The sequence below is a fragment of the Crocodylus siamensis genome, chromosome 15 (assembly GCF_052110815.1).
Source record: "Crocodylus siamensis isolate JL-2025a chromosome 15, ASM5211081v1, whole genome shotgun sequence".
NCBI lineage: Eukaryota > Metazoa > Chordata > Crocodylia > Crocodylidae > Crocodylus > Crocodylus siamensis.
In genome coordinates this window covers 53,575,034-53,592,934 of record NC_143409.1, presented here as the reverse complement: position 1 = coordinate 53,592,934, position 17,901 = coordinate 53,575,034, and the positions used below count along the sequence as shown (strand labels likewise).

Genomic DNA, 17,901 nt, shown 5'->3' with positions numbered 1-17,901 from the left:
AATTGCTAATAAATGTAGTCCGGACACATGTACAGAGCAATCATCACATAATGAATGGGTGAACTGTGCAGTTAACGTAGACTGGCCACATGTGCAAAGTAATTGTCATGCAATGAACACGTGACTCATGTAGCATGGCTACACATGCAAAGGAATCACAACGCAATGAACAGATGAATCGTCCAATAACTGTAGCTTGGCCACATGTGCCAAACAGTGATCACACAATGAACTCGTTAATAGCATAATAAATGTAGCATCACCACAGTGCAAAATAATTTACACAAAATAAGCAGATGACTCTCACAATTATGTCAGGCAATGAACAAGTGAATCGTGCAAAAACTGTACAGTGGCCACACGTACAAAACAAGCAGAATTGAGGGGTTTTTTTCTTCAGTTGCTTTTATTTTTTGATAAACGCCCCCACACCCTTATCTCTAAAGTGGGTAGGTAAGCACCAGCGAGCTTTCCCCACACTTCTAGCAGAATTATGGATGCTTTGGGGTGCAGATGCACTCGTGTTTGGTGAGGGGCAGTAGTCGTGGAAGCTATCCTCACACACAGAGGACTCATGTCGTTTCTCCCGTGTGGATGCATGGGTGCCCGGAGGATTGGTTGAATCTCTTTCCCACACTCCAAGCACTGATGTGCCTTCTCCTCTGTGTGGATGTGCTGGGGAGTGGCCAGGCTGGAGGACTTGGTGAAGCTCTTCCCACATTCAGGAAAATGATGTGGCTTCTTTGCTGTATGGGTCTACTAACGTAAGGCCATGTGGGAGGACTGGGTGAAGCACGGATGTAGCTTCTCATCTGTGTGCATACGCTTGTGCCCAGCCAGGCTGAAGGAGTGAGCGAACCTCATCCCAGTCAGAGCACTGATATGTCTTCTCCTCCATACAGATCCGCTGATACCGAACCAGACAAGAGGAATGGGTGAAGCTTTTCCAACACACAAAGCACTCCTGTGGCTTTCCTCTGTGTGGATACTCCGGGGGATGTCCAGGTTGGAGGAACTGGAGAAGCTCTTCCTACACAGAGGACAGATGTGGCTTCTCCCCTCTGGATGCATTTGTGCTGGGCCAGGTGGGATGAAACAGCGAAGGTCTTTCTACACTCAGGGCACTGCTGTAGTTACTCCCTTGTGTGCATATGCTGGTGTGTGGCTAGGCTGAACGACTGAGAGAAGTTCTTACATGCACAGCAGTACTTCTCCCGTGTGTGGGTACACTGCTACTGGGCCAGGTAGGATGAACTGGTGACGTTCTTCTTGCACACAGAGCACTCGTGTGGCTTGTTCTGTGTGGATACGCTGGTGTTGCACCAAATGGGAGGCCTGGGTGAAGCCCTTCCCACACACAGAGCAGTGATATGGTTTCTCCCCTGTGTGGATGCGCTGATGGATGGCCAGATAGGAGGAACGGCTGAAGCTCTTCCCACACACAGAGCACTGATGTGGTTTCTCCCCTGTGTGGCTAGGTTGGTGTCGTGCCAGATAGGAGGAACGGCTGAAGCTCTTCCCACACACAGAGCAGTGATGTGGCTTCACCCCCGTGTGGATACGCTGGTACTGGGCCAGGTAGGATGAACTCTTGAATCTCTTCCCACATTCAGGGCACTGATATGGCTTCTCCTTGGTATGGATGCGCTGGTGTTGCATCAGATGGCAGGAACGGTTGAAGCTCTTCCCACATTCATGGCACTGATATGGCTTCTCCTTGGTATGGATGCGCTGGTGTTGCATCAGATGGCAGGAACGGTTGAAGGTCTTCCCACATTCATGGCACTGATACGGCTTCTCCCCAGTATGGATGCGCTGGTGTCGCATCAGATGGCAGGAACGGTTGAAGCTCTTCCCGCACACCGAGCACAGATATGGCTTCTCCCCGGTATGGATGTGCTGGTGCACAGCCAGGTTGGAGGAGCAGGTGAAGTTCTTCCCACACTCAGGGCACCCAGGTGGCAGAGCCCGGTGTGAGGGGCAGTTAAAGATTTTCTGGCATTCAGGGCAGCGGTAGGCTTTGCCCCTGGGCCTGGCAGGCACATCCTTTTTCCCTCTCAGGCCCTCCACACTGTCTTGGTTCAGACGCAGGGTCTCTTTCTGGTGGAACTTTACTTTACAGCTCTTCAGCTCCACAAATCCTCCCCTGTGCCCAGGGCTCTCTCTGGACTCTCTCCTTTCTCCACTCTCATGCCCAAGGGAAGATGGCTCCTGCTTCACTGCTATGTTCTCCCTCAGCTTTTGGGGCCTCCCCAGGCTCTCGAGCCATTGGTTTTCCTCAGGTCTCAGGGACTCCATCTCAACTAAACCCCCAGGGGAAGTCCAGGGTGCCTCCAAGTTTGCAGGCCCTTCTTGCAAACAATGCTCGTCACCTCTGCTCAGGAGCCAGGCGCCTCCTGCATGGGGACGAGAAACTCCAGCTTACTCCCTGGCTGGCTGCCACAGGCCAATTACGGCTGCAATGGGCCTGAGAGCATGACTGCACCTTGGCACTTAAGTTTTCAGAAGAGAACAAGGTCTTCCTGCCAAACCACAAGTGCTGGGGGTGAGGGAGGGGCATGTCCATGTACCAGGCTAACGTTCCCTGATCAGTGGAGGTCAGAGCCAGATGCTTAGGGTTTCTGGCCCAGCTGTAAGCCCCATCCTCCCAGGCTCTGCTAGGAGAAAACCCATGAGGGACACGTGTTAGAACAGGACCTGAACAGCTTCCTCCTCTAAGGGGCCCAAGGGACTAGAGGCAGAATCAGCAAAAAGGATGAAGGAGTCTCTCTAAGGGCTGCTCTGTCCCACAGCACTAGCAGGTCCAGGGGGAGATGATGCTGAGCCCTCCACCTGGCTGGGTCAACATGCTCTGAGGCAAAGTGCATTGGTGGGACTGCTCTCCAGTGCTTGCCCGTAATCTCTGGCAGTCCTGAGAGCAACATCTGGGACCAGGATGGACAGCCTCACCATCAATTTCTGGGGCTCCCCAGAAGTCAGGGGGGTATGGGGAGAATGGCTTTACACTACACCAGATGCTTCTCTAAGGTACAAAAAGCCCATGTGGTTCTTCCCTCCTGCCTCCAAAACCTGCTCTGGGAGCGGAGGACTTTGAGCTGGGGGTCTCTTTCCTGGAAGGAACAGGGCTGTGCCTCCTTCCTTCTTCCAGGTGAAGGTCTGGAGATGGAAACGGGTCTACATGGCTTTCCGCTACTGATGAGGCCCAGGTGGCCTGCACGTCACGAGAATCTGCCCTGGGACAACAAAGGCCTGGGCATGAATCTGCATGTGCACTCCCTGCTGAGTCCTGAGCTCTGTGACATTCATGACCCAGAGACAAAACACAAAAGCACAAACTGTGGAGGATCCACTTCCCCCTGCACCATAAAAGCTTGCAATTCCCACCACCCCATGCAGCTGTGCAATGCAGCCCGACACCAGGATTCAGCACGTCCTCAGTCCCAGGACAACTTGATCAGGAGGCATCAAGCAGAGCCCCAGGTCTCTCACTTGTGCTACAATAATGGCTGCACAGAGCTTTGCCCCACCATGCAATTTCCACAGGGAACTGCAAATCCCATTATGCCTTAGGAAAGGGAGCTATAGAGCTATGGCTACCTTAGGCTGAAGAATCAACACTTGCATTGCTAAATATAGATGGTAATTTAAGACCAGTTTGTCAGTCCATTTTGGTGGAAGGGGAGAGGGAAGGGAAGGTGAATGCAGGGGCTGGGGGGCAGCGCAGATAAATGCACCCCGCAGCGAGGGAGAGGGCAGGGGCAGGCACTGCCCAACTCGGGGGAAGGGGTGTGGAGGACAGAGTTACAGCTCCCGCAGCAGGTTGCACCCCAGAAGCGTGGGGAGCAGGGGTGTGTGTCCCAGGAGGCAGTGGGGCTGCAGCTCCGGCTCAAGCTGCAGCCAGGGCTGCGTTGTGCTTTTCTTGGTGGGGCTCAGTTTGGAGCTAGTGCTCCGTTCCTAGCTGTACTGGGTGGCTGCAGCTGCTGCACTGGCAACGGAGCCCTGTTGAAATCTTGGGTGGCTGCATCCTCCCAGCACCACTCCGAATTCAACCCCTCAGCCCATCTCAGCACCAGCTCCAGCCACAGCTGCAGCTCCACACAGATCCCACCCCTTCCATCACCACAAGGGACACTGATTTGTGCCTCCTCAACACCCATTCCACTACAATGTGTTAGGGTATTTATCAGCCAAATTATGAGCCCAAATCGGGCTGATATATGATACAGCACGTTTTCTTTATATTGGTATCAATCTGATATCGCACTGATGTGTCAGTGCATGTCTAGAAGAAAGGAAAGGCTGCTCATCTCCACAGCTTGGAGGTTCAGCATGTGGAAACAACACCTCCCTGGACACACGACTACATAAGCTACTTGAGGTCAGGAACCTGGAAGGGCAGCGCTGGGCAGGTCTGCGGGTCCAAGGGCCCTTGTCACTGTGGCCATGGTGCATTCGTGAGAGGTGAGTTGGGGCAGGAGGCAGCCACAACTTACCAGGCAGCAGGTTTTCTGACTTTGAGATGTCCCCACAGTCCTCATCATCACAGACCCAGAGCTCCTCCTGGCCTCGCACAATGCGGCAGATTAAGTCAGGTGCGGGATCACAATATCCTGTTCAGGGCAGTGGTTAAAAAGCATTCATGACTGGGTACTGGAGGCTAAATAACCAACTGGGATTTGGGAAATGGATCCAATGAACTCAAGGAGTCTACTGGGGCCTTGAAGGACAAGGGAGGGTGGACATTTAGGATGCAAGAGATGATGGCCCTTGTCACTAGGGTGCTGGGGGGATGGTCATAGGAAACAAAGTACTATATCCACCAGTTGGAGGTATAAAATAGGTGTGAGACTGACAGCGATGGGGTGGAGATGCAGTGACGTGTGATGTGCTAAAGAGTATAAAGATGAAGATTTCACTATTTAAAAAAGAACCAGAATGAAGAGATGCTGACACAAGCGTGCCTAGAAGGGAAAGGGAGATACTTTCATCAAGACATGGCTGGATATGGAAGCACCAGGAGTTACAAGGACAGGGAAGACTCAGGTGAAGGAGGCCAGATCAAATGAAGCGGGACATGCCAGTAATCACGCAAGGAGCTGTGGGGAGGACACGGATTTCAACTCCAGGGAAAACTCCATGAGGACGAGAGTGCTGAAAAGGAGGGGGAGACAGTAAGTGTCAGCGCTGACATGGCTGCAGGGAGAAGCCAGAAAAGCTTTACCCAGGGAAACGAGGGCTCGCCAGTTCCTCAGCATCTGGTCCCGGTAAAGCCCCTTCTGTGCCTCTTCCAGCAGCTCCCACTCCTCCCGCGTGAAATGCACAGCCACGGCCTCAAAGGCCTCCTGGAGCTGCAGGCACAAGCGTTACTCCATCAGTGTCTCCTGGTCCAGCTGCCTCCAGCCCCCGGCGCCCTCTCCAGAATCCCTCTGCATGACACCGCTCTACAGGCTGGGCCAAGACACCCAGGGGTGCAAAATTCCCCTTCCTGCACCGACAGGGGATGTGGGTGGAGTCATGGACATAGGAGTAAACATGTATGTCCTGACCCAGTTCTTGTTTTTTTTTTTTAAAAATTTTGTGTTCTAAGCCAAATCAGCCCAATCAAGTCAAAATCCTTGAGTCAAGATGCCCTGGGCTGTCCCGCTGTGCTGCCTCCTCCAGAGGCACATCCACAGTTTGGGTCCGTGCCTCCTCCGGCCAGGGATCGCCAGGCTGCTGCAGTGCCCCAGGCGGCTGCATCCAGTCTGAGGCCACCTTCTCGACCTTCACACTCACCATGACCTGGGGACAAGAGGCACATATCACCAGGGAGCTGGGACTGGGAGACAGGGTGGCAGGAGACATCCCCCAGGCACATGGAGACGGGGCTGGCAGCATCCACGGTCAGGGTGAAACGCTCCCATGTGGAGCTCCTCATCCTCCACCTGCCCCAGCCAAACCCCCTCAGCCAGGGTCTCCGCCTTGCCCCAGGTTTCCACCCCGCGCCCCGACGCCCAGCTCCGCATCTCCCGGGGCAGGACGGCCAGGGCCAACGCCAGCACCGCCAGCTCCACCGCCCGCTCCTGGCCGCGGCCTTGGCAGCGCTCCCGCAGGCGGATGCAGACCTGCTGCAGGCCCTCGGCTCCCGGCAGCGCAGCCCTGGATGTGCCGGCTCCAGGTCGCCGGCGTGGGGAGCTCGTGCCCCGGTGCCAGCGGTGGGGGCTGTGGGGGCCCCGTGGGCACAGTGGGGCTGCACGGGCTGCTTCACCTCCTGCCCCCGCATCTCCCGGCGCTGGCCCGGCTCCGGCTCGCGCCCCTGCTCCACGTCCTGCCGGGTGACGCGCCCCGATCCCGGCCTGGGCCACGCGAGGGACTCGCCCTGCCCGGGCCGCTGTCCGGGGGCTGCTCCTCCAGCGCCCCGGGGCCGTGCCAGGCTGGCAGGGGAGGCCCGCGGGTGCCAGGGGCTCCAGCGCCGCCGGGAGAGGCCTCAGCCCCGCCGGGGGCTCCGCTCCGCTCCCGGCGCCTCTTGGGGCCTGTAGGGAAGGAGGCAGCGCGGCTCAGACACCCACCACCGACCCTGCACCAGGCCCAGGCTCTGCCCAGCCCTGCTCCCTGCAGCCCCCGCGCAGCGGGGGGGGCCCCCACACCTCCTGCCCCACCTGCTGCCCCAGCCCCCACGTCCTCCTCGGGCCCAGGTCCCCCCTGCGCCCCCGGCCCGGGGGAGCCCAATGCCCCTCACTGCCGACCCCCAGCCCCTCCCCCCGCAGCCTGGCGGTGCCCCTCACTCCCCGCCCCCCCAGCCCGGCCGGGCCCGCACTCCTGACCCCGCCCCCGTCCGTGCCCCTCACTCCGCACTCGCAGCCCCGCCCCCTGGTCCCACCTGAGGACGCCCCCCCCCCCCCCCCAGCGCCTGCGCACTGAGTGCTCCGCCCCAGCAGGTTTGCGCACGTGACCCCGCCCCACCCGGTTGCCGGAGGTGAGTTGCTGCAAGGAGGGGGGTATCGCGGTGGGGCAGAGGCCTGGTCCGAGCCGCGCCGCCCCCTCCCCCACAGCCCGCGGGCCCAGGTCCCTGCCCCAGGCTCTCACCCCGCTCCCACCTGAGGAATCTCCCCCGCCCTGGTCATTTGCATGGTGACGTCACTCGGCGAGGCGCCGCGGGCGGGGCGGGGCGGGAGCGAGTCTGCTGGTCGGGTGAGGGCGGGCGAGGGCGGGCCGAGGCGGAGATTAGGAAGGGGGAGGGGATGGACTGCAGGGGTGGAAAGAAGAAGCCGGAGACGGGAGAGGAGCAAGGAGGGCGCAGGGACCCTCTGCCTGCGGCTCCGCTCCTCCCCCCGTCTCACGTGACCGCGGCACCGGGACAGTGCGCCCCCACCCCCCGTCTCCTAGAGACCCTGCCCGCCCCCCGCCCGCGCCCCAGACCCGCGGCCCCTCCTCCCCCTGGTCCCGGCTGAGCGCCCCAGCCCCGTTCCCAGGAAGAGGCCTTGCACCGGCTGCTCGCCCGTGTTGGGGGCAGGTTTGTGCCCGAAAGCTAGTGAAGACCCAGTTCAGACTGGTGACAGACACCAGCTCCGCAGGGGCCCCCCGCACTTGTCCTGGTCCCCACGCCGCACCTAGGGGGTCTCCTGCACCGCCGAGCCGCCCCCAGCCCTGCTCCCGGCCTGGAAACGGGGTCAGGCCGCCTCGCGCAGGGCTTGGGTGGTCGCTGGGGCAGGGTGCGAGCGGGCCGGAGCCAACGGGCAAAGCGGAGGCAAGAGCCAGGATCAGCGGCTTGTGGGTGGTAGGGCAATGGAAGGTCTGTTGGATCTGCAGGGCTTTGCAGACTTCTTTCATTATCTGTAAAATGAGTTCCTCTCTCAGAGTTTAGGGATAAAGGAATACCAAACCTTGGAATAAAAGCTCTGAGCAACTTTTTGCTTACAGTGACGGTGTCAGCTTTTGCACATGGGTAGGCTTCTACCCATCCAGAAAACATGCATACAAGAACATATTCATAAGAACAACATTTCTGCATTTGAAAAAAATCTAATTGTAAATTTACAAATGGTCCCCAAGGTGGGGGAGGGTGCTGCCTTTTTTGTTTTTACAGGCTTTCTCACATTATGGGCTTGACAAATAGGACCGGTGTGGCAGTACTGTTGAGCCACAGATGGAAAAGTTGGAGAAAACCAATTAAGCTAAACAGCTTCTATCATCCCCCCTTTGCTCACGTGCCATGCCGTGGTGTATGCGAGGAAGATAAGGAAGAAGGACCACTGGGGCCACCAGGCGGCCGTCCGTGGAGCGCCACAAATGGTCAGGGTGTAACAAACACCCAGCCAGTCTCCATGCGCGTTTCTCTGGTTCTGGAGCCTGATCTTGGAGGAGGGCAACGTCGTGAAGACTTGCCAATGGAGACTGGTCAGTCGGAATAGACAAAAACACAGGCGTAGCCTGAGGAGTGGAAATAGCCGCAGCTTTGGCAGCAGAGTCTGCCAGAGCATTCCCACGTGTAACATCATCATCAGGTTTCTGGTGAGCTTGGCATTTAATAATAGCAACAGCAGAAGGTAATTGTAAAGCATTCAACAAGGCATTTATGTATGGACCATTACTAATCTTGGCACCTCCCGAAGTGAGGAAGCCTCTTTGTTTCTAAAGTTGACCGTAATCGTATACAATACCAAAAGCATAGTGAGAATCAGTATAAATATTAACAGAGGCACCAGAAGCTAGGGTGCAAGCCCTGGTGAGGGCCACAAGCTTGGCAACTTGAACTGAATACACATTAGGTAAGTGATGGCTTTCTATAACATCATATTGGGAACATACTGCATATCCTGCAACAAGGGAATCTTTTGAGATTCTTTGACACGATTCATCAATGCAGAATACTAGATCTGGGTTTTGCAAGGGGTTGTCCTTTAGATCTGTATGTGGCATTGATAGGCAAGCAGTAACAAAAATGCAATCATGGGGTTCACCATCTGAAGGGGTGGGTAACAGGGAAGCAGGGTTTAAGACAGGGCACCTAGTTAGAGTGACATTTCTAGCAGAGAGAAGCAAGATTTCATACTTAGTTAATCTAGCATTTGAAAGGTGTTGGGTTGTTGTTTGTAGTAAAAGGGCTGCTACAGCATGTGGGACAGCAACAGTAAGGGGAGAACCTAATACAAGGGTGGAGGAAAGTTCAACAGTGACGACGGCTGCAGCATGGAGACATGGGGGAAATGCAGCTGCAACAGGGTCAAAAGCAGAGCTATAATAAGTAATGGGACAGTGCTCATCTCCATGTGTCTGAGTAAGTACTACAAGTGCAAATCCGTCCTTTTCATGACAAAAGGTTTAGTATAATTGGGAAGACCTAAGGCAGGAGCTTGCGACAGAGCTTGTTTAATAGAGGCAAAAGCAGCTTCGATTTCTGAAGTCCAGGGTAAAGGCTCAGAGGTATTAACGAGAGTCAGATTTTGCAACGGCTTGACTATAGAGGCATAGCCAAGTATCCACTGGTGGCAGTAGCCAGCCATGCCAAGGAATGTATGCATTTGGGACACAGTAGTTCGTCTAGGGATTTTAAGAATAGCTTCTATTCTGGAAGAGGAAAGCAGTCATTCTCCAGCAGAAATATCATGACCTAAATAGTGGACACGAGGAAGACAAAGCTGTAGCTTGTCTTTAGATGCTTTATGGCCTTTTAGAGCAAGAGAGGTGAGGAGAATTAAAGAATTCGTTTTACAGGCTTCAAGGGAGGTAGATGCCAAGAGCAAATCATCAACATGTTGCACAAGCACAGAATTTTCTTTAAATATTATGTCATCTAGATCTTTCTTCAGAATTTGAGAAAAAAGAGAAGGGGATTCAGTATAGCCCTGGGGCAATCGCATCCAGGTATACTGAAGTCCTTGACAGGTAAATGAAAAGAGAAACTGGCTATCAGGGTGTATAGGGATAGAGACAGATACAGAACACAAGTCAACAACAGTAAAATAACAAGCATTAGGAATAATACAGGCCAAGATAGTAGCTGGATAGAAGGTCTTGTACAAAGCGATAGGTATTATTTCCAGGTTTTTTTACAGGAAGAATAGGTGTATTACAAGGGCTCTTAGTCGGGACAATGATACCTTACTTTAAAGGGCAGTTATAACAGGGCATATCCCTTCTTCAGCTTCTGGACGTAAAGGGTATTGAGCAACTTTGGGTAAAGGCTTAGCTGGGTTTAATCTAATTTTTACAGGCTGGGCAGTATGGATTTGTCTTTCTTCATTAGCATGCTGGGACCAGAGAAACGGAGGGACAGGTTTTATGATTTCTTCTTGCAACACAGAAAGATCAGGGAACTCAGGTTCAGGAGGTGAGCTAGCTAAAGCGGCAAGTACTGCTATCTCATTATTACAGGGGACATCTAAATAAACACCATTAGGAGAGCAATAGATAGTACAGCCCAGTTTACAAAGCAAATCTCTGCCTAATAAATTAACAGGAGAACAAGGACTAAGGAGAAAGGCATGTTGATCAGAAACAGGACCAAGAGAAACATGTCATGGTTGGGAAACAGGATGAGGAACTATTTGATGTGAAATTCCTACAGCGTCTACAACAGCAGAGGAGCGGGGAGTTGTGGAAAATTCTTCAGCTCAGAGAGTAGAGCAGCTTGCACCGGTGTCTACTAAACATTTTGTAGAGATGCCATTTATCACGCAGGAAACAAGGGATCATCTTGATTACGTGGGAGACGCGGGGCTGTGATGATGTTACTATTCCTCAGGCTGGCCTAACAGGAAGCTCCCTGATTGGGGACAGAGAATTGAGTGAGAGGAGGTGGTGGCGGGTTAAACATCATCCCCGGCTGGTCAGGCCAGTGAAGACATTGAGCCTTCCAGTGTCCTGGTTGGCCACAATAATGACATCTGTCATTATTTTGGGACTGAAATCCTCCTCATCCCATCCCACGACCACATCCCCTGCCTCTGAACTGTCCTTGATGGAAACCTCGGCTTCTGTCCTGGCCTAAAGTCTGTAATCGTAATGACATTAACTTAGTTTCCGTGGGTTCCTTTTTCTTTTCCTGGCAGATTGTACAATGATTTGCAATGGTGACTAGTTCTGCAAGTGGCTTAGTCTGCCAACCTACAGCAACTGAGCACTACTGTTCCTGGACTTTAGAAAGAAGTCGGTGGACAAAAGCGGAAGCAACTGCTTCTGGGGCAGTTTCAGCTGCATTTTCAATACCAGAATGTCTTTCAAATACTAGTTTCAAGCGGTCCATGTAGTCTGCTGGGGATTCACCTTTATTTTATTTACAGTTATGTATTTTGGCCCAGTCAGTTTTCCTGGGGCAAACTTTAAGCACAGCCGCAAGGAGGCATCTTCAGGCATCTGCTAAGCGATCTCCTATTCCAGGGTCTTGAGTAGGCCAAGTAGCCTGTGCGATGAGGCGGTTGTGGACCTCAGAGGGCAGAACACTGCTCATTAATTGGTTCAAATCTGCCCATGTTGGATCATAACAATGGATTGACGTTTCCAATTCATCTCTAAATTTCTGGGGTTCCTCCCTGATGTTGAGAAATTGTTTAACAAAGTTTAGGAGACCTCCTGGGGTCCAGGGAACAGGGACTGTGATTGTAGTTTCCCCATTTGGACCTTGCCCTGGAAGTTGGCGGAAAGGCATAAGCTGAGCCTTTTTCGATTTTAAAGAAGGGGCTGGACCATACTGGGTACCAGACCTTAAACAAGAGGAGGGGTTCGAGATTTCAGGAGACAGATGCCATGCCTCCGGTGGATGTGGGCATGCCCTGGGGGCAGGCGACAGTTGTTGAGTGATAGTTTTTTGGTGAGGTGGGCTAATCGTGCTGGAAGAGCCTATTTGGTTACTTTGGACTTCTTCAGGTTCGGATTGCGCTTGGGACTGATATGGGAGTGGCACATTAAGAGAATCAATTCTATCTTCTGCAGATTCATTCTCAGTTGTTTGTGGATCAAGTTGTGTTGGTGCTGATGGTACTATTGATGGGGGTCCCCTTTTGGTGCACTTTTCTGCTTTAATTCCTTTATCTGAGATTTCAGTTTTTCTTGGGAGTCCGTAAGTCTCCAAACTTGAGATTCTTGATGTCTTTGGAAAGCTTCTTCATACCAATCAAAAAATGTGTCTCACTGAGTCTGTGGTATATTACCACCTCTTAACTCAAGGTCTCTGTGGAGTTGAACAATTTTACTTAAATCAAATGTTCCCTCCAGGGGAAACTGCCAGCTAAAATCATCTCTGGTATACCAATTCCATTTGTTTAGAAACTTCCAACTTTTATGCCCATAGTGTGTGTACATGTACAATGCCGGAGTCCCTTTTGGCAGAGCCGGTATGTCTGTTAGACTCTCCGCTCCCCATATCTTTAAACTCAGTTCACACAGGTCTTTCATACAGGAATGGCTTATTGAGGGTGTCCGGTCAGGTTGTGAGATTTGCTAGCGGCACGGAGATGCTGTGGCTAACGTCCAAAGGCAAGACTCCACTGCAATAACAGCATACAATGCAGTTACTCACGGTTAGACATGGCTCAATATGAGGGTGGGAAAGGGGTAAACCTGTCCACGGGGTCACGAGGTTCCAGTTGAGCCCCCTTGCGTTCAAAACTGCCCTTCCGGACAGCCTTGGGGCGGCTGAACCCAACCTTAGTCCCAGACCTGGTCAGTGGCTCATACTTCTCAGTTCATACTCTCAGTTCACACAGGGGAATTTCTGCGTTGAGGCACGAGGTTCAAGAGCATTTCTTTAGTCTGAGCCTTGGTCAACGCTTATCATGGAAAACACTCACACTCTAAGAGTTTCCACCTTGCACCCTTGCTTTCGAAGAGCACACGCAACAAGTCCAGTGTCCTCGGGCGGCTGCACAAGGTTTCCACTCCTGGCCTCAGAGAGACCTCCAGTTCTTTACAGAATTGAACTCAGTTTACACAGGGAAATACTTTCATTGACAATAGCAACACAGAGACTTTCACCTTAACTTTTTCTACCCACAGTTACTACTTATACAGTGGGTCTGGCAGCTCTGGCAGAAAAAGTTTGGATAGGGTGAGCCTCAAGCAGTGAATCAGGAAGACACAGAGACAGCCTCTCACTGAAAAGCCCCAATAGAGATTTCAGAAGGTCTCTTACCTTGGTTTGGCGCCAGGGCTTCAGTGAAGAGATGTCTGTGTCCCAACTGATCACTCTGGGCGTCTCTATCCAAGTCACGGCACCAAATTGTGGGCGGTATCAAACTTTGCATTCTGGTTGAATCAGAACTGACACAGCCAGCCTTTCTTTATTGAGGGCTACACTCTGATCACAGGGAGGATTTCATACAGCAAGGGGAATACTCACTTGTCTGTTTTAAAGGAATTTTTTTTATCTCAAAACATATAACTGAAATAAGCAGTATCAGCACTTCTGGCCTCTGTCTGTTTTTCTAGTCAGGGAAGCCAGAAGCCCAACTAAATTCACTCCTACAGTAGTTGCCCACTATGGACCTTGTTCAACATAGTTAAAATCTGCCTTACTAAAAGAAAACCAGGAAGTTTAAATGTGGGGTCCATGATAAGACATTTATGAATTATGTCAATTGTCTTGCATCACTAGATCCATTTTCCTTGAGATCAAAGCTTTCATCATTCAGGTGTTTTTCCAAACTCCAAAAGGAACTTCTCGACAACAAGACTTGGTCTATGAGGGTCATTAATTCCCTCTACAATTGGTAGTTTATTGAATAGAAGCAGTTCTTTGTAGACTCTTAATGTAGCCTTTTATGTTGAAAATGAGCAGAATCGGTATGAGATAGAAGAGACCTCCAAGTAACATGAGTGTATCTGCAAGTACCTGTCATATGTTTCACTGTTTCATTCAGTTGATTTGTGATGAATAGATCATTTTCTGAACACTTGTTCAGAAATTCATGCAGCTCTGAACACAAGTGCTGTCCTTCAGGCCAGTTGGTCGCTGTTAGTGCTGTGCACCAGGGTGTGGATAGTCCAGGTTGCAGACTTCAGTACTTGACCTGGGTAGATTCAGGCAGGTGACATGACACAGACCTTTTCTAGTGTCTGCTGCACACAGGATAAGCAGAGCTGGTCCAAAATAGGCCTGCTCAGTCATAATTGCAGCTGCCTCATTGCACACCAGTCTCAGTTCAAAGTACAAATAATCATCATCCAGTCATTGGCTCCATATGTGCAGGTCTGTGACTGGAGAAGGTCCGTGACCAGGGGCTTCTGGTAATCACACATGTCTGCCCCATTGCCATCCACCCATCACTGTGGGACTTGCTATTAAAGCGAGAGGCCTATGCATGTCTCCTTTTACCATGGGGATGACACTGTGCATCAGCAACCACACAGTACTTCACAGGAAGGAAACCTGAATTCCGTGGCCAGAAAAACCAAAAGGACTGAAGATTTCTGTTCTGCTGCAACCTACTCTGCCACCATCGTGAAATATTCTGCTTCATCTGCTTGCTCCACCATCAAGAACTTTTCTTTTTCTTTTGGAGCATTATTAGCCTGCCAAATTTCCTCTCAACTTTCCCAGGATGGGTGACCCTAGCAGAAGTACAGGGCCATAGACGGCATCACTCTTGATGTTGTTGTGTGTGGATTTTACAATATAGAAGTAAGGCCATTTATTTTTACCTTTAACCTCAGTACATAGAAGTGGACACAACACATATTAGACAGGTGAAAGGAATAGTGCTGTGTAAGGGCTACTGATGAGATATGAAACTAATTGAATCTGGTCAACAGAGGATCCTCGTCAACAGAGGAACCTTGAAAGCAGTACAAGGATTGTATTTTTTCAAGCAGACTACTTGGCAAGAACACATAAAACATCTCAGTCACGAGAGTTAGACTTGGGTGTTCACGCGCACAGTACCACTTGATTGGACAGAATAGTAATTTAGTTAATAGATGATTGGGTATTCTTATGAGCACAAGCTAATCATGAACTAAAGCTGACATACTAACAATGTATAAAATAGTATTATAACTGGTAGGCGGGGTCCCTCTCCGGAGGCACCTCACTGCAGCAAATAAAGACTGTATATCTGATTCTGGGTGTCTGCTCTGCGTGATCATTGTCCCAGCCTAAAGCGAACTGCATGTGGCTTTAAGAGTGTAATTCGTAACAATGTCAAGGATAGCAGACAAGCCTCTCACCATCATGTCAGAGTTGTGATCTTTGTGAGGATACCTTGAGAAAACAAGTTTCTGCCTATGAGAGAGAAAAATAAAGCAGAATAAAAAGCCTGCATGAGTGAAATCCCCTGTAATTTCCATATCAGGACAATGGGGACCCTTTTACAGGACATGGGTGGGCTAGTTCTGTGCAGCTGCTTTCTGGTAGCCACTGTTAGTAGCCAGTGTATAGCAGACATGCAAACTGAAACTGCCCATCGCTCAAAACTTTGGGAAAGGATCTTAGGGGGTTGGTGCCTGCAGGAAGAGAGGCCAGAACTGGAGCAGGATACTCAGCAGAAGAGAAAACACAAGCTCCTCTCCCATTCCAGCCAGAGCCTTTCAAACGTAACCTTTGAACACAGTTCACTTGTGTCCCTCCCCAGCGCAGGCCAGGGATGAATGCCTGCCTGATTGCCAGGAGCGAATGGCAGCTGCAAGGCTAACTGCCAGGGCCAAAGCTTTGGGCCTTGAGTTGCAGCACCCCACTAAATTGGGACTTCCTCAAACTACAGTTTGTGCCTATTACGGGGCAAAAGTCAAACGTTCATGTGATCTACCAGGTGCAGAGCACTGAGCAGGCTCCAGCTCCTTGCTGCTGCTCCCCAGTTAGGTACCACAAGTCAACATCTTTTTCTCTTCATTCTGACTTTCAAGAATAACGTGTGTATTATATTGTGGGGCATGCTGTATCCAGGGTACTATAACATGCACCTTTAACATGCACATCATGGCCCTACTTGAATGTCACTCATACTGTGCGCGAGCCTTTCAAAATGAAAAGACCAGCAAAAACACAAATGAAGGGTGTTTTTTGGAAGTTTTACCCGGCTCCCTGGGAGAACAGAGAGAGGCAGCCCTGACTTATGTCAGGCAGCCCTCAAGGCATTCAACTACAATTGCAAGAACGTGGAAAGGGTTAACAGAGGACGTACTGTGACAGCCTCATTGTTAATGCTGGGACACAGTGGGAAGCTCTGGATGCAGTGGGAAGTCAGGATGGGCTGGATCAGGTGTCCTGCTCTGCCTAGGCCACCTGCACAGGGAGTCTGTAGTGCTGCAGCGTCCTCACCCCTCTGTTACCTCTCAGCTCCATGTTCTTGGGGAACCCAAACACAGGACACAGCCTGTCTGACTTACAAAGAATCCCCCCCTCCCCTCCTCTACCTGAACAATACTGATTTAAGATGCAGTGGGAGACACACCTAAAGCCCCCCAGATCAGGGTGACAAGAGTGAAACAACCGCCCTAGGTCTCATTTGCATCCAAGATGGAGCCAGATGACCATTCATTCACATGGGAGATGGAGAGAATAAAGTCTGAAGCAAAGACTGCAGTGAATTCTGGGATCAGAGAAGCAGGGGAGTACTGCATGATGGGGAATCGGTGCTCCAAATGCAATCAACCCACATTTACACACACCCAGCTCAGCATTTATCAGACCAGTTCTAATCTGGATTTACAAAGGACTTTCCCCCCGCACCCTCCCCACACACCTCTAAGCAGAAGTAAAGTTTACTAGGCATCTTGGGCCGGACATTGCCCCATCCCACTATGGGAGGCCTTTTTAAACTTGATTGACTAAAACTCGGTTGCCGGGTTAGGGAATGCTGTGGCAAAGAGACCGAGTCAGAGGGGGTACGGGTAATGTTTGAACAATAGTAAAGGTTTCATCACAGCGTCCAGCCCATTGGAGCCCTGACCACAAGTGTTGTCATACTTTTCCCAGGACGACTGGTGGAAGTCCTCTCCACAAAAGGTTATGAACACTCTGATATTTGCCTTAAGTCTGTTAAAAGACTATAGTAAGATCTGGAAAAGTCATGCTAAGCTGAGGCTTGTTCACAGCACGTAAAAATCCAAAGCCCTGATGCTGAAAGCTATCTATTGTTTCTGAAGACACAAGAGATATCCCAGCAGTATATCTGCTATCCATAGGAATTTCAAGCTGGCTCCTAAGTGCCTGGTTACTCCCTAACCTTATGTTTTCCTGAGTATCAATCTGTTTCCTTAGATTTCCAAACCAGATAACCCCTTGTCAAGAGAAAAGACAATGACTTACACTATTGAGAATGCTTTGTAGAAGCTGAACTGAGGGTATAAAAATCTGTAAAAAAAGCAAAATGTGTGTGTGTGCTTCAAGAGGAGAAGCCTCTCTCACACCACCCACTTTTCTTTTCGAGCGCTGAAAGAAACAGATCATCTCCCGTCAAGGATTGTGTTGAGAACTTTACCTGTCAGCATTTGCAACCTGAGTGCCTTGGACTGGTGAGATCCCAGCGCGCTCTCTCTCTCTCTCTTTTCTCTTTGCTCTCTAGGCCTAGATTTCTGAACCCGAACTGTATTAGTTAAGCTTGAGCTACGTTTTCCCAAATACTTAGTGAAACCAGGGTGATACTGTAATTGTTTGTATTTGTTTTTCCTTTGCATGTCTGTTACTACTAGTGTCATTATATATTTCATATACTTAGCAATAAATAACTTTTATCATCAAACTGGTGGTAACTGGGTATATTTTTCCTTCTCTACTTTTCCTTCCCCACTTGCTCTGCAGCGATGCTTCTTTTACCTAAGCCAAAGATCCCTGTGAAGCCCAGAAGTACTGTGTGGTCTGCTTATCAAAAGGCTAAAGATTGGGATGTGCTGCATTTGAGACGCATAAGGGGATCAGCTTGTACTGGCTGATTGACCCAGTTCGGCTCAGTCGTACCCTAATAAACTGAATGCTGGCCCACGAGGGTG

At 51.0% G+C, this 17,901-nt stretch overlaps 1 protein-coding gene across 4 annotated transcripts; it reads right to left on the bottom strand.

Moving 5' to 3' along the window:
• Nucleotides 1-387: 387 nt before the first annotated feature.
• On the bottom strand, nt 388-17,541 carry LOC149852890 (uncharacterized). Of its 4 annotated transcripts, none has more exons than XM_090028171.1 (6): nt 7,077-17,541; nt 6,105-6,512; nt 5,689-5,781; nt 5,222-5,348; nt 4,494-4,610; nt 388-2,396 (listed from the first exon to the last, which is right to left on the bottom strand). In XM_090028171.1, the coding sequence occupies exons 1-6, from the start codon at nt 7,107-7,109 to the stop codon at nt 1,192-1,194; spliced, it is 1,983 nt and encodes a 660-aa protein (XP_089884297.1). In that variant the 5' UTR covers nt 7,110-17,541; the 3' UTR covers nt 388-1,191. The 4 variants fall into 4 exon arrangements, with proteins under 4 accessions (XP_089884297.1, XP_089884300.1, XP_089884299.1 ...); XM_090028174.1 differs by having other exon boundaries at nt 6,248-6,512; nt 7,066-7,087; XM_090028173.1 differs by lacking the exon at nt 7,077-17,541 and adding an exon at nt 6,639-6,744 and having other exon boundaries at nt 6,248-6,512.
• Between the last annotated feature and the right edge of the window lie 360 nt (nt 17,542-17,901).

Bases quoted from the DNA above. Each gene is read 5' to 3' on its own strand.
- LOC149852890 (XM_090028171.1), bottom strand. From the start codon at position 7,109: ATGCAAATGACCAGGGCGGGGGAGATTCCTCAG. The intron at 5,782-6,104 runs GTCTGCATCCGC...TCTTGTCCCCAG, and splicing joins GAGCCGAGGGCCTGCAGCAG to GTCATGGTGAGTGTGAAGGT. The intron at 2,397-4,493 runs GTAAGTTGTGGC...GTCCCCATGCAG, and splicing joins GTCAGAAAACCTGCTGCCTG to GAGGCGCCTGGCTCCTGAGC.